The 24,609-nt window shown below is 42.2% G+C and overlaps 2 protein-coding genes across 2 annotated transcripts in view; both read left to right on the plus strand.

Annotated features, from left to right (window-relative positions):
* Positions 1-9,738, plus strand: part of tm9sf1 (transmembrane 9 superfamily member 1) — a 36,927-nt gene extending 27,189 nt beyond the window's left edge. Inside the window, exons 10-14 of the mRNA XM_062957060.1 lie at positions 194-436; positions 2,633-2,977; positions 5,203-6,010; positions 6,655-6,928; positions 7,845-9,738. Of these exons, the coding sequence (XP_062813130.1) occupies positions 194-436; positions 2,633-2,977; positions 5,203-6,010; positions 6,655-6,928; positions 7,845-8,238 (2,064 nt within the window). The 3' untranslated portion in view covers positions 8,239-9,738. The remainder of the gene's footprint in view (positions 1-193; positions 437-2,632; positions 2,978-5,202; positions 6,011-6,654; positions 6,929-7,844) is intronic.
* Positions 9,739-14,092: 4,354 nt separating this feature from the next.
* The window catches only part of ipo4 (importin 4), a 29,378-nt gene continuing 18,861 nt past the window's right edge, over positions 14,093-24,609 (plus strand). Inside the window, exons 1-9 of the mRNA XM_062957277.1 lie at positions 14,093-14,387; positions 17,815-17,901; positions 18,830-18,909; positions 19,215-19,256; positions 19,834-19,963; positions 20,415-20,594; positions 22,397-22,462; positions 23,570-23,671; positions 23,783-23,866. Coding sequence (XP_062813347.1) covers positions 14,319-14,387; positions 17,815-17,901; positions 18,830-18,909; positions 19,215-19,256; positions 19,834-19,963; positions 20,415-20,594; positions 22,397-22,462; positions 23,570-23,671; positions 23,783-23,866 — 840 coding nt within the window. The 5' untranslated portion in view covers positions 14,093-14,318. The remainder of the gene's footprint in view (positions 14,388-17,814; positions 17,902-18,829; positions 18,910-19,214; positions 19,257-19,833; positions 19,964-20,414; positions 20,595-22,396; positions 22,463-23,569; positions 23,672-23,782; positions 23,867-24,609) is intronic.

The raw sequence follows: 24,609 nt of genomic DNA on the forward strand, positions 1-24,609 counted from the left end.
AACACGGAAGTACGTCTTAGTACGGGCACCGAAGCCGCCGCGCTCGGGTGAGGGCGGAAGCAAGCGACGGACGTGGCCGGGGCTGCCCGCGCAGATCGCCTGAAGGACCCCGAGGCGTTCTGAGCCTGTGGCGCTTGGCGTGATTCATCCCTGCCTCCAGGAAACGCGCCACGGTCGCCTTCGAGCGTCCTAAAGCGGAGGGCATGGGAAGGAAAGGTGTGGGAGCGGGCTTGAAGGGAGGAGAGGGCTCAGGCACAGCCATGGGGAGTCTCTGGGGTTGAGAGAAGCCACCCCTGCTCCTCCCCTTCACCTTTTTGGCACCCCGGTTTGCTGCACTAAGGGGGCCTGTTTGGAGCCCCCTCCCTTTTTATTTTTGGCTCCAGGAAACAAATCCGAGGACCCCCAGGCAGTGCCAGGGACAGCTCTAAAGAGGCAGGTGAGTTGCAGTCACAGGGTCTGGGGTGGTTTTTGGAGGGTTTGGGAAGAAGGTGGGGAACAGCAGCATGGGGGCTTGCTTTGCTGGAGCTCAGGACTAAGCCAGGCTGGGGAGGATCCTGGAGGCAGGTGGCATCACCTGCAGAGGTGTATCCCCAAAGGCAGTGCCTGAAAGAAGAGGCTCCCCCAGGTTGGCATTCCACGCATGATGATTCCTCAGCTTCCCCCCACATAGTCCTAGGTCTGATGGCTCCAGCCAGGATCCCTCATTGGCATGGCCTGGAGTCCACCATACCACGCATCAGCCCTCCTTCCAGGTGTTTTGGACTTCAGCTCTCTCCAGATCTTCAATATACATGTAATATTAATAATATTATGATGTAATACAATGTAATAATTATTATAATTCACTATTATAATTGTATATTTATATTACATGCAATATTACTAATAATATTGCGATATAGTTGTATAATATAATATATTGTATGTATATATACTTGTAAACCGCCCTGAGTCCCCTTCGGGGTGAGAAGGGCGGTATATAAATGTCGCAAATAAATAAATAAATATCACCCTTGTCATAAGAGGAATTGGTGGAAACGTGTATCTATTTATTTATTTATTTATTTAAAACATTTATATTCTGCCCTCACCCCGAAGGGGACTCAGGGCGGAGCACAACATATATACGGCAAACATTCAATGCCACTACATAAATACAGTGTTCCCCCACTACTTCGCGCTTCACTTTTCGCAGATTCGCTATTTTGCGGTTTTTCAATAAACTCTAAAAAACTATTATAAATCATAAAAAATTACAATTTACAGCCTAAGGAAGGGAGGAAGGAGAAGCCAAAGGGAGAGAAAAGGAGCCCAAGCGGCAATGGGAGGAGAAGGAGGCCATTTATCAACACGCAATTGGTTGATAAAGACTTAAAATAGTGTATAACTACTAAAATAATGTATACATATTAAAATAAATATAGTGTCCCTACTTCACGGATTTTCACTTATTGCGGGTGGTCCTAACCCTCCTTAGCATATGGTGAAAAGGAGTAGTAGAGTTAGATATAGAGGAAGTGGCGGTGCTATGTAAAGAGGAAAGCATCCTCAAGGCAGCCTTTGCTCTTGTTTTGTGTTTATCGCATGCAAAAGAGAGGACACTTGGCATTGCTTGGTGTCACAAAAAGGTCTCTGCTCGGTGTGCCCCATTGCTTGAATATGCATTGAACCTCTTGTGTATGTTGTGAGGGGTCCTGCTGAGGTGGTCTGCCATACAATTGTCTTCCCCTGGCAGATATACTGCCAACAAAAAGACACCAGTCCCACATCTGGATGGTCAAGAGACAAAAGGCCTTGGGACTGTGTACCGCCCTGCTTGTTGATATAGAACATTGTGGTTGTGTTGTCCGTAAGAACTTGTACAAAGCAGCTGCTTGAAAGCTTTGAGGGCTTTCCAGATTGCCAATATTTTTAGAAAATTGATATGGTGAGACCTCTCTTGAGGTGACCAGATTCCTTGTGATGAAAAGTCATCGAGGTGGCCTCCCCAGCCCTGCAGAGATGCATCTGTAGTCAGGGTCTTTGATGGGCCTGGAGGCTGGAAAGGCACTCCTACACAATTGTTCTCCCGTGCTGTCCACCAGTGAAGTGACTGAGGTACTGTGGGCGGGATAAAAAAACTTGGCTCATGGATTGTCTAGGGAAAGGCGGAACGCCCTGAGAAACCAGGCTTGCAGCAGCTGCATTCTTAGTCTTTCCATTGGTGTTATTAATGTTGTGGACACCATGTGCCCTAACATGGATTGGAGGTTCCTTGCCGTAATCTGTTTCTTTTGTAAGGCTCTCAGGACAGAAGTGCACAATGCCTGAAAGTGATCTTCGGTAGATAGGCCTTCTGGTTTATTGAGTGCAGGATGGCCCCGATGAAGCGGATGCTCTGTGTGAGCTCTAGGTGGGATTTTTTTGAGTTGAAGTCCAAAACACCTGGAGCGCCGAAGTTTGCCCATGCCTGTGATAGAGTCACCCTGCAGCATTATCATCTCTAGGAATTTGCAAGATTCTCCAGGTTGGAGAAACTATTTTTCCCTTGTAAGGAAAACTGGTTATGAGTTCTGCAATGTGGGATTTTTATTGTACCTGGGAATATTTCATGGCTAATGTTTGGCTTTCTCTCCTTCCCCCCAAATTGCAGCCCAGCTCCCATCCCTCCTTTCTCCCCATAATGGCCCATCACCCATCCCTCGCTTTCCTCTTCTCCCTCCTTTTCCTTTTCTCCACGGCCTCTTCGGAGGGGCACTACAAGCAAGGAGAGGCAGTCATGCTTTATGTCAACAAGGTTGGGCCTTACCACAACCCGCAGGAGACCTACCATTACTACCAGCTCCCCGTGTGTTCGCCGGACAACATTCGCCACAAAAGCCTTACTTTGGGGGAAGTGCTGGATGGGGACCGCATGGCCGAGTCCATGTACGAGATCCGTTTCCGCGAGAACGTCGAGAAGAAGGTCCTCTGTGAAAAGAGGCTTTCGCTTGAAGAGGTAAACCCAATTAGAAAGTCTGCATTTTAGTTTCAATTCTATGCTTATGTGAGTCTCTCATGTTTCTGGTTCTGTTGAACATACTTATATTGATTTACATGTTTTAGAGCAGGGTTCCCCAAACTAAGGCCCGGGGGCCAGATGCGGCCCTCCAAGGCCATTTACCTGGCCCCCACCCTAGTTTTAGACTTAGGCTCACCCAAAGTCTGAAATGACTTGAAGGCACAACAACAATCCTACTTGAATATCTCATTGGCCAGAAGCAGGCCCACACTTCCCACTGAAATCCTGATAAGTTTACAGTATGTTGGTTAAAATTATTTTTATTTTTAAATATTGTATTGTTTATTCATTTACCAATATTGTAAATGAAATATAGTAAATGAATGATATGGTAATAATATCATATATTGTAATAAAAAATAAATATTGTGTATACATATAATATTGATAATAAATATTTTAATGTAATACAATATAATACTTATTTATTTATTTATTTATTTATTACAGTATTTCTACCCCACCTTTCTCACCCAATAGGGGACTCAGGGTGGCTAATAATAATAATACAATATAATAATATTGTATAATATAATGATATTAATTATATATTATATATTAAATGTAATATTACTAATAATATTACGGTATAATGGTATAGTACAATATAGTAATATATAATGCTAATATTGTGCTATGCTAATAATATAATATATTGTATGTACATACAATTTGTAAGCCGCTCTGAGTCCCCTTCGGGGTGAGAGAGGGTGGGGTATAAATGTAATACATAAATAAATAAGTAATTGTTGCTGGGGTTTGTTTTTTGTTTTTTTGCACTACAAACAAGTCATGTGCAGTGATCATAGGAATTTGTTCATTTTTTTTCATTGATAATTTGGCCCCTCAACAATCTGAGGGACCATGAATCGGCCCTCCACTTAAAAAGTTTGAGGACCCCTGTTTTAGAGCTTAAACTCACCATTTTTTCCAATTCTGATGCCTTACTATGTTTTCCTAGTACCACTAAGTGATTGAACTGGCATGGAAAATATGTCAGGACATGTGAGGGTTTTTGTGTGCTGCTTTATGAACTTCCCCCTTCCATCTTTTGAATGGGTTTATTTTTAAATGTGGCCGGCTTGTTTGCATTGTAATATGTGTTGAACATTACCCAAAAGGCTTTTGGAATGCCCGTATTTGCATAATGAGATGCCTTGGGAGATAGGACCCAAGTTTAAACACAAAATTCATTTGTTTTTCACATACATTGTATATACATAGCCTGGAGGTAATTTTACATACAATATATTTAATAATTTTATGGATGAAACAAAGTTTATGTACATTGAGCCATCAGAAAACAAATGAGCCACCATCTCAGCTGCCCATCTGATAGTTTTGGATACTGGAGTGTTTTGTATTTCGGAATTCCAAATAAGGAATGCTTAACCTATAATAGCAAGCCTTCATGTTTTTAAAAGAGGCAGTATGGTGTAACTGATTCAGACTCTGTGACATTGGGGTTCGAATCTCTGGTCAGCCATGGAAACTTACTGCATGGTCTTGAGCAAGTCAGGCTTTCCAAGCCTCAGAGGAAATTCTTGGCAAACCTCCTCATAAATACCTTAGGAGGAAACTGCTGAGACAAAGTGAATCTAAGTACAAATATTTGTTCTTAGATCTAAGTACAAATATTTCTGGTTTCCATCTAAACATTAAGAACTTCTTCTGCTGAATACAGTGAAGTTTCCTTCTCTGGAAGTTTTTAAGCAGAGGCTAGTTGGTCATCTGTCAGGAGTGCTTTGATTGTATTTTCTTACATAGCAGTGGGTTGGACTGTGTGGTCTCTTCCAACTCAATGAATGATTCTATTATATCTTTGTGTGCTTTTTGTTTGCTTTTTTTGTTTGCATTTTTAAAAATCTTCACAAGCCCCTTTAAGTCCCAGGGCTTGAAAAAAAAATGAGATTAAACAAATAAATAATACTACTAATAATTTTAAAAAGGATGATGATGATGATGATGATGATAATAATAATAATAAAACAGCTTTATTTGTATCCCGCCACCATCCCCCGAAGGGACTCGGGGCGGCTCACAAAAAGCACTCAGTAGTGCAACAGTATACAAATACAACAAAATACAGAAAAGTATACATTAATAACAATAAAATTGACCCAATCAAACTTGGTAATAGTTTCTTAACTTTCTCCTGTCAGGTGGATCGCCTCCGTCAAGCTATTGAAGAACTCTACTACTTCGAGTTTGTGGTGGATGACTTGCCGCTCCGTGGCTTTGTGGGTTACATGGAGGAGAGTGGCTTCTTGCCCCACAGCCACAAGATTGGGCTTTGGACCCACCTGGACTTCCACCTGGAGTGGAACGGAGACCGGATCATCTACGCCAATGTCAGCGTCCGTAACGTCAAGCCCACCAGCCTTGACGACGTCCAAAGCAGCCTCTCCATCACACACACCTACAGCGTCCGCTGGTCCGAGACTGCCTCAGAGCGGCGAGGGGAACGCCGCGGCAGCCGTGGTGGGGACGATGGGTTTTTCCCCCGCACCTTGGAGATCCATTGGTTGTCCATCATCAACTCCATGGTGCTGGTGTTTCTTCTGGTGGGCTTTGTGGTGGTCATCCTTATGCGGGTTCTGAAGAATGACCTGGCTCGCTACAACCTGGACGAGGAGGCCTCCTCCTCATCGTCGGGGGATGACTTTGACCAGGGGGATAATGGGTGGAAGATCATTCACACAGACGTCTTCCGGTTCCCCCCTTGCCGTAGCCTCCTCTGCGCCGTGCTGGGCGTGGGCAGTCAGTTCCTGGCCTTGGGCACAGGAATCATCGTGATGGCTTTGTTGGGCATGTTCAACGTCCACCGGCATGGAGCCATCAACTCAGCTGCCATCCTCCTCTACGCCCTCACTTGTTGCATTTCTGGCTATGTTTCCAGCAACTTCTATCGCCAAATTGGAGGAGAACGTTGGGTCTGGAATATTCTGCTCACAACAAGCCTTTTCTCTGGTAAGGTCCCATTTGGTTGAGTTCTTGTATACAGCTGAAGGGAAGGGTATCTGACAGACCGTATCTCTCCATATGGGCCTGCCCAGGCCCTGAGCTCCTCAGAAGGCATCCTTCTTTCACTCGCACCACCTTCACAAGCACAATAAGCAGGGATGCAGATCCTAGGCTCTGAAACACCCTTCCCAGAGGCCTGACTTCTCTTCCTGTCTATCATTTTATTTCAGCAGGCCTTTGAGAGGTTAAAAGGGACTCAACTTTGTATATATCAGGCAGGAGCAAACTTGGGCTGTCCAGGTGTTTTGGACTTCCTAACAGCCTCAAGCCCCTTTCTTTCCCCCCTCAACTGCTTAAGTGGCTGAGGGGGAAAAGGAAAGGGTTTGAGGCTGTTAGGAATGGTGGGAGTTGAAGTCCAAAACACCCGGACGGCCCAAGTTTGCCCCTGCCTGATACATATTCATATAATACAAAAATAAAAACTAATAGAATTAAAAGAAGTTAAAGGTCAAGCAATTGTTTTTATAAAAATAACAGTGACAAGTAATAGTACAGCAGATTCTGCAGATTCACATGGACGGCTTGCTCCTCAATATGCCATCTCCATTGGTCACTACTGATGCCAGTGTCTCTTTCCTTTCCCCTCTCAGCTCCTTTCTTCCTGACGTGGAGCGTGGTCAACTCGGTGCATTGGGCCAATGGGTCGACCCAGGCGCTTCCGGCCACCACTATCCTTCTCTTGCTCACGGTTTGGCTGCTGGTGGGCTTCCCCCTGACTGTCATTGGGGGCATCTTCGGCAAGAACCGAGCTGGCCCCTTCGACGCACCGTGCCGCACCAAGAACATTGCCAGGGAAATCCCCTCGCAACCCTGGTACAAGTCCACCTTGGTACACATGACCATCGGAGGATTCCTGCCCTTCAGGTAAGAGAGGAGAGGGGCAAGCTGTGTAACTGGCTACCTTTCTTGCTCCTTGACTCATATCTGACTTTAATGAGAGATCCTTTTCTTGACAGTCACACCCCCCAGTATGGAGTCTCAGAAATGTCAAACCTAGGCACATGTCTTTGTCTCAGTTTCTCCATCTTTATAATGGGAAAGATAATGACCTGCTACATAGCAATATAGTCAGCCCTTTGGATCCATATGCTTTGGACCCATGGGTTCAATCAGCCATGGATTCAAAAATTGCATAGTATCTACAGGATTTGCAGAGATGGAGATTATGGAGTTTCAGAGACCCTCAGGCCTGCCTCCTGTCTCTGCAGCTTTCCAAATACAGTACAGCTGGCCCTCCACATTTGTGGATTATACTTTATTTGATTCATAGATTTGATTAATATGCTCTCTATGGGAATCTCTAGGTTCTACAATGTGACTCTCTGATCACGTTCTACCAGTTGCGCTAGAGGACTTAGACATTCCTAGAGAAAGCACTTTCCTAAGCATTTCTAGGTTCTGCAGCATAATTCCATGATCTTCATCTCGTAAAAGTTGTCCATAGTCATGCTGGTGGATCCAGAATTTCTAGAGATGTTGCTTCACATTTTCCTCATTTTTACGGGGCTCCTGAGCCCCTAACACCAATGAATGTGGAAAGCTGACTATACATATAATTCCATTTTATCTAATGGGACCAAATCCACAATTAATAGGATTTGTATGCATGCAGAGTTGTGGAACCATTCTCCTGTGAATCCAGAGAGCCAAACAGAAGGGCAAGAATAATTCTGGAAAAATGATGTGTTGGGGTGTGAGGAGGGTTTCTTAGAAGGTTGAAAAGTAGATTGTTCTGGATGATTGTCGTAGTTCTGACATTGTCTCCTTTTTTTCTTGACAGTGCCATTTCCGTGGAGCTCTACTATATATTTGCTACTGTCTGGGGCCGAGAGCAGTACACGCTCTACGGGATTCTCTTCTTTGTTTTTGCCATTCTGCTCAGTGTTGGAGCCTGCATTTCCATTGCCCTCACCTACTTCCAGCTCTCCGGGGAGGACTACCGCTGGTGGTGGCGCTCTGTGATGAGTACTGGCTCCACGGGCCTCTTTATCTTCCTCTACTCCGTCTTCTACTACTCGCGGCGTTCCAACATGTCTGGTGCGGTCCAGACGGTGGAGTTCTTTGGCTACTCCTTGCTCACAGGCTACGTCTTCTTTCTGATGCTGGGGACCATCTCCTTCTTTGCCTCCCTGAAGTTCATCCGCTACATCTATGTCAACCTCAAAATGGACTGACCCAACACTGGGTCATTTCCCATTGACTAGGATGGGTGGGACTCAAAGTGATATCTTCCATTGCAGCGTTCTTTGCAGATTAACTAGCCTAAAAAGAAGGCCAGTAGCCCTCTCTTTCCATTGGCTGGAATCTCAAGTGAGATATGAATATTTTGGCTTTCTATGGTCTTTCCTTCTATTGGTTAGAATTGTTTGCAGATTTCCTAGATTGCCACCCTGGCAACGGATTGTCAAGACAAAAGGGAAACGGCATTCCCAAATTCTCTCCTGTCGATCGGGACAAGTAGCTTATCCGTGAACCCTGTAAATCTGGCCAAATACTAAATATTGCTGTGCATTCATTTTATTTTTCATTGATCAAAAACATCAGTTTTTGCACTGGGGTGGGAGTGGTCACAAATTTCATTATTCAATGGTGGAAATATAACCAATTAGTTGTGGATTTCTCTTTCTATCAGTGATGCAATCTAGTCAATCAGTAAAAGCCAAGGTAACTTAATCAGACCTGTCTGCTTCCTAAAAGGCAAGTTTGGCCCTTATTCTTGAACAATTGGAAACTGTAAAAAGATTTTTTTGGTCAGTTATGGTTTGCTTCCTTCAGAGCTCTTATGCAATTGGGTGACAGGTCCCAACCAATCAAGTTTGTTTGTTTGTTTGTTTTAATTCATGCCACCTAAAGTATAGACGAGCCGGCAGGGCCGGCTTCATAGAAAATAATTTGCGCACCAGCTGGCACTATCCTATCTGGATCTGGAAGAGAATTTCCTGACTAAGGTGGCCTTCACCCTTCCCGATATTTTGGACTACAACTCACATCACTAATGGCCCTTGTGGCTGCCTATAGTAGAATGATGGTTGTAGTCTAACATACCTAGCATGTGCCAGGTTAAGGAATGTGGACCTCCATTTTATAATACAGCTCCCATCATTCCTCATGAAGGGTGGGGGCTGCTGGGAGCTGTTGCCCAAAATTACCTGGAGTGACATGATTTTCCATCCAGAAATTAAAAGCTAGATCCCTCCGCTGTTGGAGGAGATTTGTTTGGGATGGGAGATACATATATAAATATATTTTCTGGGTGGATCTTTCTCTGCCGTTTGTAAGGACCCTCTTCTTTGCATGCTGGAGGGAGAAAGGGGCCTTGTAGGCTCACTTTTCAGTGGGATCCGGTCACTATGGCCCCATCATCCCTGAATTATAAATATATTTTCTCCCTCCTTCCATGTCCTTTGTATCCCATGGTGCCTGGCGCTGTTAAAGGATGGGTTTGGGGGAAATGCCCTTTCCTTCCCCTCCCACCCAGGTGAAGAAAATGCCTATAGTTATATATGGAAAATATATATATAAGAAGTTATGTATATTAGGAAGGATTGACGTTGGGTTATTTTTTAATTTGATGCTTTTGTTTTGTTTTGTTTCGTTTCTGGTCCGACCGTTTCTTTTTACAGATCTTGAAAATAAACTTTATTAATAAAAAGAAAATCTAAAGTGGCAGAAAACCTCAAAGACTTTTTTTATCAATACAGAATCTTAACAGCTACATTTGTCATCCCAGCTCTTTTGTACATACAGGTCCTCATTCCCAAACTGATTTTTTTTCTCCAAAATGTCACGGACAAAACCTGTGCTGTACCTATTCACACAAATATAAGGTTTGGCAACAGATAATGATATTCAACGTCTTGATAATAACCTCTGTTTTCTCATTCAAGAAATGTGTTTGTAGTCATGAAGGTTTTGATAGAAAATTCCAAATTTATGGGCCACTTATATCCCACCTTTTGATAACGGGATCTTGAGTCAAGGTGATTTAGCATCATCATCATCATCATTATTGTTGTTGATGATGATGCCCCGCTTTATTTCTTCCAAAGGAGACTCAAAGCAGATTAACATAAAAGCATTAGTATACAATTTGAAATATATAAATATGCAAATATTAAAACAGAACTAAACACAAACAACACTAAAAAAATCACAGTTAAAACTCATCAAAACAAATTCAAAGTCAAGGTGATTTTTAAACAAGTTCACCCAAGCAATTAGAAAAACACACACACAATACAATAGTAAAGGTTGTGTTAAAAGCTCATTGTAGAAATCCCCAAATGCAAGTGAAACAAAAAACATATAGTAAGATACTGCAATTCTTCTGGGTAAATTTTGGGCATTTTTCGCCATAGATTTCATCTACAACCTCTGGCCTTTGGGGCTCTTCCCAATCTTTGTACAGATCCATGGGATGGTTTGTATTATACCATCTGTAAAAAGTGCAAAAGATGGCGTACTTTATTGCTTTCATTCCAGGAGCAGTTCAATAAGCCATGGACTTTGCTCCCTGCTTGTTGTTTAGCCTGCGGTAAGCTTTAGCTCATTTCCTCCCCATAACAAGCCATGGAAATGTGGAAGTTTAAGGTGGGAGTTTTCTGAGGCTGAGAGAGCGTCACTTTCGTTCCAGGAAAGTCACAGAGTGGGGTTTTCAAGGTCAAACGGGGATTTGAACCCTGGTCTCCAGTCATGCAAGGCTCAAATCTCCGAAGCCACTAGCATGTTAGTTTCCTTGGGTCATTTCCCAAGTACTTGGACCTAAATGGGCATCAAGCCATCTTCCAGATCAGGCCTGGGCAAACTTGGACCCTCCAGGTGTTTTGGACTTCAACTCCATAATGAGCTCCTATGAGCGAAACTGGAGGCTTAGAGGTTTGTTATTATTAAACATACTATTTAAACAGGTAAAGGTTTTCCCCTGACATTTTAAATCTAGTTGTGTCCGACTCTGGGGGTTGGTGCTCATCTCCATTTCTAAGCCGGAGCTGGCATTGTCCGCAGACACCTCCAAGGTCTGGGGGCTGGCATGACTGCATGGAGCGCCACTACCTTCCCGCTAGAGCGGGTACCTATTGATCTACTCACATTTGCATGTTTTCAAACTGCTAGGTTGGCAGAAGTTGGGACTAACAGTGGGAGCTCACCCTACTCCCAGGACTCGAACCGCCGACCTTTCAGTGGTTTAACTCCAGGCACCATCTAGGGCCCTTCCACACATATTCCAGAATATCACAGCAGAAAATCCCACAGTATCTGTTTTGAACTGGGTTACCTGAGTCCACACTCAGGGATTTTCTACCTTGATATTCTGGGATATAGGGCTGTGTGGAAGGGCCTATACACTGCCATATAAAACCCAGATTACCTGCTTTTAATAATAATAATAATAATAATAATAATAATAATAATAATAATAATAATAGGAAAAACACAGGACCTCAAGATTGAACTTCAAAGACTTTGGCAGAAACCAGTGCAGATGGTCCCGGTGGTGATAAGCACATTGGGTGCCATGCCAAAAGATCTCAGCTGGCATTTGGAAACAAGAGACATTGACAAAATTACAATCTGCCATCTGCAAAAGGCCACCCTACTGGGATCTTCACGCATCATCCGAAAATACATCACACAGTCCTAAACACTTGGGAAGTGTTCGACTTGTGATTTTGTGATACGAAATCCAGCATATCTATCTTGTCAATAATAATAACTTTATTCTTGTACCCCGCCCCGCCTCCATCTCCCTGAAGGGACTCGGGGTGGCTTACATAAGAAAAACAGTCTATAAATTTAAAACACAGTATAATAACATAGTTATAATACAACATAACATGACAATTATTAAAACCAAGGCATCAATTGCTATATTCATTGCTCGTACTTTTGCTGAAAAATAGCAACATAGACTGCAGCCTGGACTCATATAATCCAGTTCAAAGCAAATACAGTAGTCTCACTTATTCAACACTCACTTATCCAATGTTCTGGATTATCCAACGCATTTTTGTAGTCAATGTTTTCAATACATTGTGATATTTTGGTGCTAAATTCATAAATACAGTAATTACTACATAGCATTACTGCGTATTGAACTAGTTTTTCTGTCAAATTTGTTGTATAACAAATTTGGTGCTTAATTTGAAAAATCATAACTTAATTTGATGTTTAATAGGCTTTTCCTTAATCTCTCCTTATTATCCAACATATTAGCTTATCCAATGTTCTGCCGGCCCGTTTGCGTTGGATAAGTGAGACTCTAATAATAATAATAATAATAATAATAATAATAATAATAATAATAATAATAATAAAACTTTATTTATACCCTGCCACCATCTCCCCGCAGGGACTCGGGGTGGCTTACATGGGGCAGAGGCCCAAACAACATAGAACAAAACATAGGCAACGTAATACAAATCACACTATAAAAAGATAAAACAGTAATCTATATATATAAAAGGGTAATGGAATCACGGCACCAGACAAAACAACTAAACTAAACGCCCCTCAACCTCGAAAATTGACAGCACAACCTCTCATCCATGCCTCTACGTTCATACAACAAAAAGAAAAGAAAAATTAAGTCCTAGCCACAGCAACGCATGGTCAGGCATAGCTATCTATATATATAAAAGGGTAATGGAATCATGGTACCGGACAAAACAACTAAACTAAACGCCCCAGAACCTCGAAAATTGACAGCACAACCTCTCATTCACGCCTCTACGTTCATACAACAATAAGAAAAAGAAAAATTAAGTCCTAGCCACAGCAACGCGTGGCCAGGCATAGCTAGTACAATATATCAATTAAAACAAAAATACAGGATAAAAAATTGCATTTAAAACGCATAAATGGTAAAATCGTAATAAAAACGGGATAGATTATTAAAAACCCTCTGGGGCGGATTAATTAATGACTGTATCTCCAAAGGCCTGCCGAAACATCCAAGTCTACTCTACTGTAATGTGGATCATCTGCTTTGATAATCTGGAACCTATGGCAGTGTAGAGGCCTTTCTTTTTCGCAGTTGAGGGAATGTGTGTAAAAGACTGGGTTGTTGTATGTTTTCCGGGCTGTATGGCCATGTTCCAGAAGTATTCTCTCCTGACGTTTCGACCACATCTATGGCAGGCATCCTCAGAGGTGTTGTGTAAAAGACTATTCAGACTCCTCTGCAGAAATCTACCGGATACTATGCAACTGTGGACAAGTCTACATAGGGACCACCAAACGTAGCACTCAAACATGAGTCAAAGAACATGAAAGGCACTGCAGACTCACTCAGCCAGAGAAATCAGCCATAGCAGAACACTTGATGAACCAACCTGGACACAGTATATTATTTGAGAACACAGAAATGCTTGACCACTCCAACAACTATCATGTCAGACTACACAGAGAAGCCATTGAAATCCACAAGCATGTGGACAACTTCAACAGAAAGGAGGAAACCATGAAAATGAACAAAATCTGGCTACCAGTATTAAAAAACTCAAAAATCAGAACAGTAGATGGGAAACAACACTCTGAGGGAGAGGAGCCCCAAGGATGGCTAATGACTTTGAACAAAGGATGCCCTCCAGGCAAGAGACAAACCTTTCCAATGCTAATTAGGGTGATTAACTGAAACATTAACGCTGGCTTCCAACTGTCAAAGGACTCTTGTCACACCCTGGACTCTCCACAGATATATATTTTTACCTTCCTTGCCTAGTTCATCCATGCCTCACAACCTCTGAGGATGCCTGCCATAGATGTTGGCGAAACGTCAGGAGAGAATACTTCTGGAACATGGCCACACAGCCCGAAAGACATACAACAACCCACTATTCAGTCTCGCAGTACAACTCTCATCATCTCGCCCTCCACGGGGCCGCTGAGAGTTGTAGGCCAAGCGCTTCTGCGCGTAGGCCGCGGCCTACTCCACGCAAAAATCCAGCCAGCCCCGTCGCCATGGAAACCAGAGTCAAGGAAGACAGAAACAGCTACAGAGGCTTGCTTGGGGGAGGCGTGAGAAAGCCCGGAAGTGGGTGCACTGGGGCCGCTCTCTCCGGCCGGAAGTGGTGACTCGCCTTCTCCACATGTGCTGGCAAGGCACTGTTGCTGCCAGCAGCTCTCCTCAGTCGACTTCTTCCGTTGGTCGCCTCAATCGCCCACCTTTCGCTTTGGGGGTGTCTCCCCCTCCTCCCCCCTCCTCCTGCCTTGGTGGAGGGGGGGCTTTCCCCTTTCTCCTCCCTCCCTCCGCACCATGGCCACGGTGGACCTGGAGAGGATCCTGTCAGCCTTGCTGCAGCCTAACAATGCCATCATCCAACAGGTAGAGAGCAGCAGAAGAGCATGGGGACTGTAGGGACAGGATTTTGGGCAGGACAAAATCCATCAGTTTGGGAGAGTGAAGGAGAGGTTAGGCTGGGAAAGTCTTGGCTTGAGTCAGAGCTTGGGAAAGTTACTTTTGGTGCCCACAGAAGTTAACTTGGGCCCTCTCTCTAGGTGTTTCGGACTTCAACTCCCACCATTCCTAACAGCCTCAGGCCCCTTCCTTTTGCCCCTCAGCCGCTTAAGCGGCTGAGGGGCAAAAGGAAAGGGCCTGAGGCTGTTAGGAATGGTGGGAGTTGAAATCCAAAATACCTGGAAGGCCCAAGTTTGCTCAGGCCTGCTCTGAGTATATTGCCTGAAGAGCTTGGGTCCAAAAATGCAGCTTTTTCTATCTCTGATATGCTGGCTGAGGGATTTAACATCTACAGTAGAGTGTCACTTATCCAACATAAACGTTGGATAAGCGAATATGTCGGATAATACCGTGTTTCCCCGAACATAAGACCGTGTCTTATTTATTTATTTATTTATTTAAAGTACAGTAGAGTCTCACTTATCCAAGCTAAACGGGCTGGCAGAAGCTTGGATAAGCCAATATCTTGGATAATAAGGAGAGATCAAGGAAAAGCCTATTAAACATCAAATTAGGTTATGATTTTACAAATTAAGCACCAAAAACATCATGTTTTACAACAAATTTGACAGAAAAAAGCAGTTCAATATGCAGTAATGTTATGTTGTAATTACTGTATTTACGAATTTAGCACCAAAATATCACGATATATTGAAAACATTAACTACAAAAATGGCTTGGATAATCCAGAAACTTGGATAAGCGAGGCTTGGATTAGTGAGACTCTACTGTATTTATATTCCGCCCTTCTCACCCCAAAGGGGACTCAGGGCGGATCACATTATACACATACAGGGCAAACATTCAATGCCCATAAACACATTGAACCGAGACAGAGACAGACAGGCAGAGGCAATTTAACCTTCTCCTGGGGGGATGTTCGATTCTGGCCACAGGGGGGAGCAGCTGCTTCATCATCCACTCTGATGGCACTTCCTCACTTCCTCATTCCAACGTTGTAAATTAGTTAAACTTGACTTCCCACTTTTATAAGTGGTACCTTATTTCCTACTTGATAGATGCAACTATCTTTCGGGTTGCTAGGTCAGCAACGAACAGGGGCTATATTTTATTTTTAATTGACGGGTGCTCACCCTGCCACAGGCTGGCCGAACTCATGACCTCATTGTCAGAGTGATTTATTGCAGCAGCTGCTCCCCAGCCTGCGCCACAGCCCGGTCTTATATTAATTTTTGCTCCCAAATATGCTCTAGGACTTATTTTCAGGGGATGTTCTTATTTTTCCTTGAAGAAGAATTCACATTTATTGTTGAACAAAAAAAAAGAACATTTATTATATACTGTACAGTAGTTGCCATCACAAACCAGCATGACCAGACAAACTGAATCCTATCAAGAATTTCTTGTTACTGCCATTAATTCCATGTACAACAATCTATTGTATGTACATTTACCGATCCTGCATGATCTAGTGTTCTGTTCGTTGGGCATGCTTCCAAACAAAACCTTTGCTAGGTCTTACTTTCGGGGGAGGCCTTATATTTAGCAATTCAGCAAAACTTCTACTAGGTCTTATTTTCTGGGGATGTCTTATTTTAGGGCAAACAGGGTCAGGAGGGATTAAGGAAATGCCTATTAAACATCAAATTAGGTTATGATTTTACAAATTAAGCACCAAAACATCATGTTATGTGTCAAATTTGGCAGAAAAACTAGTTCAATACACAGTAATGCTATGTAGTAATTACCGTATTTACGAATTTAGCACCAAAATATCACAACATTGACTACAAAAACATTGACCACTAAAAGGCAGACTGCATTGGATAATCTAGAATGTTGGATAAGCGGATGTTGGATAAGTGAGACTCTACTGTATATGAAACTGCTGGGAGAGATCACCTGGAGTTTTGGAGTTCGGTGCCACCTGTACGTAGATGACATTTCTGCCAAAAGCCAAGGAATCAGCCCGGACCCTGAACCGTATAGGTTATTATATATACTACAACTTATGATATGGTACAATATATTGTATAATACTAATAGTATAATATACTGGTGGTGGTATTGTGGTATAATAATATAGTATGATATATTAATATATAATAATAGTATATTATATGTAATATTACTAATCATATTGCAGATAGTGGTATAGTACAATACAGTAATATATAATGCTAATATTGTGCTATGCTAATAATATACTATCATAGCACAATATTATAACGTAATACAATATAACACTAATAATAATACAATATTATTAGTATATTGTGTTAAACTCCACTTTATTTCCCCAAAGGGGACACAAAGTGGCTTGTCATAAAAGCATTAGTATACAATTCAAAATATACAAAAATGCAAACATTAAAATACATACAGCACTAACAAATTGTAGTCAAAATTTTCCTAATATATGATGGGTAAAAGATTTGGAGACTTGTAGTCCAAAAAAATACCATTTTTTCTAACACTAGGTGTATATTTTCTGAGGGATTTGGGGCACTTTCGGGCCAAAAAAATAATTTGAATTTAAACATGAATTTTAAACTCATGTCTTGCATTTAATCTCTTTTGTGTATTTTAATATGTATTTTATAGAAATACATTGTAATATGTATATTTTATAGGAATATGTATATTTATAGAATGTTTACAATGTTTATGTGTTTTAATTATGCTGTAACCCGCCTCAAGCCATGAGGAGAGGTGGATAAGAAAATTATTATTATTATTTTCTAACTCTAGACATATGGTGGGTAAAGGATTCATAGACTTACACTGCAGTAATAACTTCCTAATTCATCTTAGATTTGTAGTGAGTGAAATACAAAAATCTAAGGTAACATCACATTCCATTTTTGAAATCCATTAAATGGGAAAAAGTACACGTTAGATTAGATGAAATATGGTATTTTCTGAGGAATTTTGGGACTTTTCTGCCTCTAGGCATATGCTGGCTCAGGGATTTATGGACTTGTAGTACAAAAAAAAAACTTTTCCTAACAATAGTATATTGTCTGATTTGGGTACTTTTGGTCTAAGACTGGTAATCAAATCCCAACTCAGCCATAGAAACCAACAGGACAGTCTTAGACAAGTCATACTCTTGTGTCAGCTTTAGAGGAAAGCAGTGCTTCTCTGAATAAACCTTGCCAAGAAAACACTAGGATAGAATCACTGTAACTTGGATTTGACATGAAGGCACATAACAACAAATAATGCTGAATAAAACCCATTAAGCCTTTTTCTCAGCGACTGTATCTACCAACTGAATTTGTATAGATTTGACTGCCAGATCGTTCATCTTTGTTTCTGTCTTGCCCCCCAGGCCACAGCCCAGCTGAAGGAGGCCCTAAAGCAGCCTCAGGCATTATCCCATCTCAGCCATGTCATGTCAAATTCTCAAGATCCACAGGTAAGTCATGGTAAAACCTACTCCTGTGTAGTCTTCAAATTACGAAGCTGATTTGGATTTTTAAAAAAGATATTGTTGGTGCCAGTCACAAGATCCCTACTGTGTGTTTATGGCACGCCCAAGAAATAGTTGCCTTGGGCATGTCCAGGCAAGCAATGATGGATGTCAGTGAAGAAATCTGAGCTCCCATAAGCTGTATTTGCACAGTAGAATTAATAGAGTTTGGCACCACTTTAACTGTCATGGCTTAATGCTGTGAAACCGTGGGTGTTGTAGTTTTACAAGCCCTTTCATCTTCCCTGCCAAAGAGTGCTGGTGCCTCGTGAAAATACAACTCCTAAGATTCCATAACATGGAGCCATGGGAGTTAAACTGGGGTCAAACTGTATTAATGGGAGTTAAATTGGGGTCAAACTGTATGGGTGTAGATGCACCCATAGCCTCCACTGTAACCTTCCTGTGTAGCCAATACACAACTCAAGACTATAATACAAAATTTGTTGGGTTCAGCTGAAGGGGTCCTGAATTTGTGTAGTTGGTCCTCCAGATCTGGAGGTTTAAGGTTTGTGGATTTGGTTATTTGCAGATTTCATTACTATGTTCCTTCTGAGAATTTCTACATTCCTACCATGACTATATCAGGCAAGGACAAACTTAGGAACTGTGAGAGTTGAAGTCCAAAACACCTGGAAGGCCGAAGTTTGCCCATGCCTTCTCTAAATGGTCAGCTTACACCAGATGTTGACCACAGAGTTGTTCTGGAAGACATGATGATTCTTTCTCTGGGTGTTCATTGCCATTCTGTGGTCAACTTCCAATATCAATTATTTCTTAGGCATGCCATACACATACAGTGGGACCCTTGTGGTTTTCACTCTCTCTCTTACTCCCTCATATATTTGTTTTTCAACCTCTGCTTTCTCCTCAGATCCGTCAACTTGCTGCTGTGCTGGTGAGAAGGCGCCTAACCAAACACTGGAAGAAACTCAGTGGAGCTGAGCAGGACATGTAAGCTGAAGAAGGAGACTGTGGGGGAAGGAAGTCTTTTTCTGGTTTTGGAGTAAGGGAACCGGTGTACTTTTCAGTCTTGTAGGACTCTAGCCCCCATCATACTCTCCATTATTGCAGCTGGTAGAGAATAATGGGAGCTGTAGTCCACAAACAGTCAGAAGGTCACAGCTACGATACCCCTTGCAAATACAGAAAAAGGGGGCTAGAAGAGATTGATTGTGATTCTTTTTTTGCCCCTTTCTTTCATTTTCCACCCACTGTGGTTCAGTTGTCATGAACATCTGTCTTCTTGTGTCTTGCAGGATGAAGACGCTTGTGCTGACCGTCTTGCAGAAGGAAACAGAGTAAGTGCGTGCTACAGGCTATGCACCCAATATCCTAAGAAAAAATTTAGTGCGCTTTTGAAAACTTTTTCCCAAATGACACATGTTTGTGCTCTTACATTGTATGGAAGGAGAGAAGGATGCAAGGCTCCTTCTTGGAGCTTGAAAAAGTTAATGTTTTTGTTTTATTGACCATGACCATGTTAACCGTGGATTCTGGGAGGTGTAATCCTAAAAGGAAAATTCCAAGTTCTTCCTGTTAATTGGTGCCAAGAAAATTCTGGTGGCGCAGTGGGTTAAACCCTTGTGCCAGCAGGACTGCTGACTGACAGATCGGGGATTCGAATCCGGGGATAGCGGGCATGCAGAGACATGAAAGAAGCCTTCCACAAGGATGTTAAAAATATCAACCATCCGGGCGTCCCCTGGACAATGTCCTTGCAGACGGCCAATTCTCTCACACCGGAAGCAACTTAGAATTTCTCAAATCGCTCCTGACACAAAAAAAAAAATAAGTTGGGGACATTGTGGGATAAGTGGAGTGAGGGCTCATGCTGTTTCATCTCTTTTTGTCCTCCACCCGAAACCTCTCTTCCAGCCATAAGGTCTCTTTAAGTTTGGCTCAGCTAGCCGCTGTCATTCTAAAGAACGAGACACTAGAGAAATGGCCTCAACTGCTTCATGTCATCCAACAGGGTGCTCGTTCCCGGGATCCCATCCAGTGCCAGGTAATGCTGAGATTCAATGCATTCTACCAAAAAAAATTGGAAATAACACCAGAACAGATTAAAATATTCTAAACCCCTACATGTGTAAGGGAGCATAGAAATTCATGACTTTTCGCTTAAACTTCAAGAAGTGAGCCATCAACAAGTTTGCATTCTCCTTAAATATTAAGTAAAAGTAAAGATTAAAGATTTTACTGTATATACCAGGCAATGGCAAACATGGGCCCTCCAGGTGTTTTGGGCTTCAACTCCCACCATTCCTAACAGCCTCAGGCCCTTTCCTTTCCCCCCTCAACCGCTTAAGCGGCTGAGGGGGGAAAAGAAGGGGCCTGAGGCTGTTAGGAATGGTGGGAGTTGAAGTCCAAAACACCTGGAGGGCCCAAGTTTGTCCTTTCCTTCTATAGATGATATTTAAACCAGAAATCCCTCTTTCACCCTCTTCTGGCGACAGGTGGGGTTGCTCCTCTTACATTCTGCCCTGGAACTGGACCCCGAGCTCTTTGCTCCCCACTACAAGGACCTTTTGCGCCTCTTCCACCAGACCCTGAATATTCGGGGACAGCCGGCAGCCCTCTACTATTCCTTGCGGAGCCTCACTACAATGGTGCCTGGATTGGGCTCGGATGAGATGGTGGGTAAATGAAAAAAAGCATAAATATCCTATTTTCCTGAAGAAGAACACACTTCTTTAGCCGCGTGTTTCTGTGTTCCTCTTCATTAGACAACATAACTGGAGTGGATGGAAGTTGTGATGCAGTAACAGCTGGAAAGCTGCAGTTTATTCTGTTTAGTCAGAAGCAGAAGAGTGCATTTTGGATTTGGATGCAAGGCTTGTAGATAGGATGTCTGACTTTAAAATCCTATTTAACCTTTTACCTTTCTCCAAGTGCTGTTGGTTTGCAATTCCTGTTATACCCAGTCCACATGATGGATAATTAAAAGTAATGGGAGTTGTCATTCAGTAACATTGGGGGCCTCAAATTGATTAAAAACTAAAGAGCACCAACCACTATGTTTATACGAGGGTTATCCAGAAAGTACATTACGTTTTGGAATTAAAAATGAACAAAGTATAGGAGAAAACCTTTATCATATGCAGTTGAAAGCCACACCCAAATACCACATCTCACGTAGTCGCCATTCAAATCTAGGCACTTACCATAGCGATGAAGGAGCTTTGCAACTCCTTCTCCACTAAATTCTGCCACTTGCTTCCTCAACCACTTGTTTCCAACAACGGGGGCCTGGCTGGCAACGCAGCGTTTTGGTGATGCTGCGCAGCTGCGGAAAGGGGTGACCGGCTGGTTGAGGACATGCGGCAGAATTTAGTGGGGAAGGAGTTGCAAAACTCCTTCATCGCTAATGGGGACTACGTGAGATGTGGTATTTGGGTCTGGCTTTCAACTGCATATGGTAAATGTTTTCTCCTATACTTCGTTCATTATTAATTCCAAAACGTAATGTACTTTCTGGATAGCCCTTGTATATGTGTGTGTGTGTGTGTGTGTGTGAGAGAGAGAGAGAGAGAGAGAGAGAGAGATTTGTATCCTGCCCTTCTCACCCCGAAGGGGACTCAGGGCAGCTTGCAAGTTATATGTACATATAATATATTATATTATTAACATGGCACAATATAAGCATTATATATTACTATATTGTACTATAACACTATATTGCAATATATGTAATATAAATATACAATTACAGTCTGTAATATATGTAATATATTACATATTACATGTAATATAAATATACAATTATGATATTGTATTATTATTATTACATTATAATATTATCAATATAGATAGAGTTGGCTCTCTGTATCCATGGATTTTCTGTCCATGAATTCAATAGCTCTTTGAAGGCAACCATAAGGCTAATGTGGCCCCCAATGAAAATGATTTTGACACAACCAGTCTAAAAAAATACAGCTTGTTCAAGTTCTTCAATGTATCCCTAGAGAGGAATATGCCATGGTCAAATTTTGGTATTTGGGGACATGTTTACTGTGCTTAATCATAGCAAAAGAGTCTGTTCCAAATTGGATCTGTTTCTGCAGTCCCTTAAGACTATGACCCAGTTAAAGAAGTGTTACTGGTTAATTTTACAGGCACGGGAGAGCCTTCTTTGAAGGGGAAGGTGGTTAACAAACGTACCAAATATTCTCTTATCCGGGGTTGTGAGTTTTCTGGGAAAAACGTCAGCATTCTCTCCTGACATTTCGCCCACATCTGTGGCAGGCATCCTCAGAGGTTATATAAACTTCTGATATATAAACCTCCCTTGCTTAGTCTCCAATATACCTCACAACCTCTGAGAATGCCTGCCACAGAGGTGGGCGAAACGTCAGGAGAGAATACTTCTGGAACATGGCTGTACAGCCTAGAAAACTCACAACGACAACACATTCTCTTATCCTCTTATATCTCCCAGAGTCTGATGTCTTCCATGGTGCCTAAGCTGCTCTCAGCCATCCGAGAACTGATCTCTGTGGACGAGGTGGGAACTCTTTTGTATGTTTAATGTCTAATGTGTTTAATCCACTTGTTTGTTCTCTGTCAGATGGCATTTGGGAGAAATGCACACGAATGCCCTGTGTCAACTGCAAAGTTATTTTTTTATTCATGGTTTTTCCACTTTCATTGGGGTCTTGCATCCCCAAACCCTGCAAATGTGAGGGCTGGCTGTGCAATTATAGGTGTGGCTATTGTAAACAGATTCTGAAATATTTCAATTCTCTTTTTTTCTCCCAGTGTCTCAATGGTTTAAATGAATTCTCCCTGTCTCCCGCCTTTAAATCCAAGTGTACTCAGGCAAAAGAAATCCCTTAGCTCCAGTTCTGTTCCACTTTTGCATTAATTATAGCCGTGAGACCTAACAAGGCCATATCCTTGACAACACTGTGCTTGCACTCTTTCCCTGTAACAAGGCACACTTCCTTATCTTTCACTCTTTTTAAAAAATAATCTGACTGAATAGCTTCTGTTTCTGTATCTAGTCCCAGAGGAGAGGTCAGGCCGACCTTACTTTTCAAAAACATTCCTTTCCATTGAGCTGCCCTCCTCTTTTGCTGCCTGCCAAATCAAAAATTCTTCCACAAAGCCGTAGTAATTGAATCAGTCCTGTGGGAAAATGGCACAAAAAAGTATCAAAATGCAAAGTTGTGAAAACATTAGTCGCATTAGCACCTTGTGCTAAGCCTTGGTTTATGTTAACTATAGCTTGTTGTTTAAATCAGGGGTCAAATAGTGGGTGATCAAGCAAGGGGGTATCTTCACTGCAAAATGAATGCAGTTTGACACCATTTTAACCGTCTTGACTCAATGCTATGGAATCGTAGGAGCTGTACTTTTACAAGATCTTTATCCTGATGCCTCATCAAACTACAAATCCCAGGATTCCATAGCCTTTAGCCTCAGTTAAAGTAATGTCAAACTGCATTAATTGTACAGTGTAGATGCACTCTTTCTCTTTCATGTAGTTATGGCCTGTGATTATGGCCATATGTTAAGCTGTTTATCACATATCCTCACATGACCTTCTGCACCTCTGTCCCATACATGGCATATCGTGACCAATGTGGCCACCATCTCTTCTTGCCACCAGACCCAGGCAAGCGAAGTGATGGAGGTTCTTGATGAGCTCATGGAGACGGAAGTATCAATCATTGCCCAGCATGCCACGGAGATCGTTGGCTTCTGCCTGGAGGTGAATATGACTATGCTCACCTTTCCTGCACACCACCATCACCTGATTCCTAGTGCCCCCCTCTCTTTAGAAGAGGAACTAAACTTGGGTTCTCACTTCTGCATTTGGTAGATAGCCTCCAATCGAGCCTTGGGCGACAGTCTCCGAGTAAAAGCGTTGTCCTGTATCAGCTTCTTCATCAAACTCAAGAGTAAGGTAAGCCACGTCCTGTAGGCAGGTGTTTTAATATAATTTTTATTTGTATTTTTTATTTTTAAAGTCAAAGTGACAAAGCACATCAATCCTACTACCTGATCCCCAAAATTAACAATCTACCGTAATTATAAAGTCTATATCCAGTAAGTCTTATACATACATTACATAGCCCAATCCAAAAAAGAATTATTGGTGTCTTGGTTTTTAAGTCTTTTCCTGGGGTTATTTGGAATGCTTATTCAGAAAATTGCATTCGATAGACCTCATCTGCTCTAATTTCTTAGTTATAGTAATCATTGTTTTCTATGTGTATCTTTGACATTTAGTTTTTGAGAATGTGGTATAACGCTATGCGCGATATGGTCCTGGACCTATCACTGAAACACAAAACCACAGTTAGTAGCGAACCTTATTAAAATGAATTGTTTCTAGTCAAAGTACACCATCAAATCACATTGGTGGACCTACACAAAGTCTAGAGAGAACTCTAACGCAGTACAAGTCTGTGATCAACTTCCAACAGAAGCATATTTTCAAGTCAGAGCTGGAAAATGTCTCGAGGGAACACCTCTTCAGCAGTTCTAGGTTTTTTGGTGCATTCCATGGTCAACGTGGTAGAAGCATATAATTGAATCATGCTGCAGAACTTAGAAAATGCCCAGAGGGAACATATGACTAGCAATTCTAGGTCTTCCAGCACATTCTGTGGTCAGTATGGTAGATGCATACCATAGAATTGTGTT

The sequence above is a fragment of the Anolis carolinensis genome, chromosome 6 (assembly GCF_035594765.1).
Source record: "Anolis carolinensis isolate JA03-04 chromosome 6, rAnoCar3.1.pri, whole genome shotgun sequence".
NCBI lineage: Eukaryota > Metazoa > Chordata > Lepidosauria > Squamata > Dactyloidae > Anolis > Anolis carolinensis.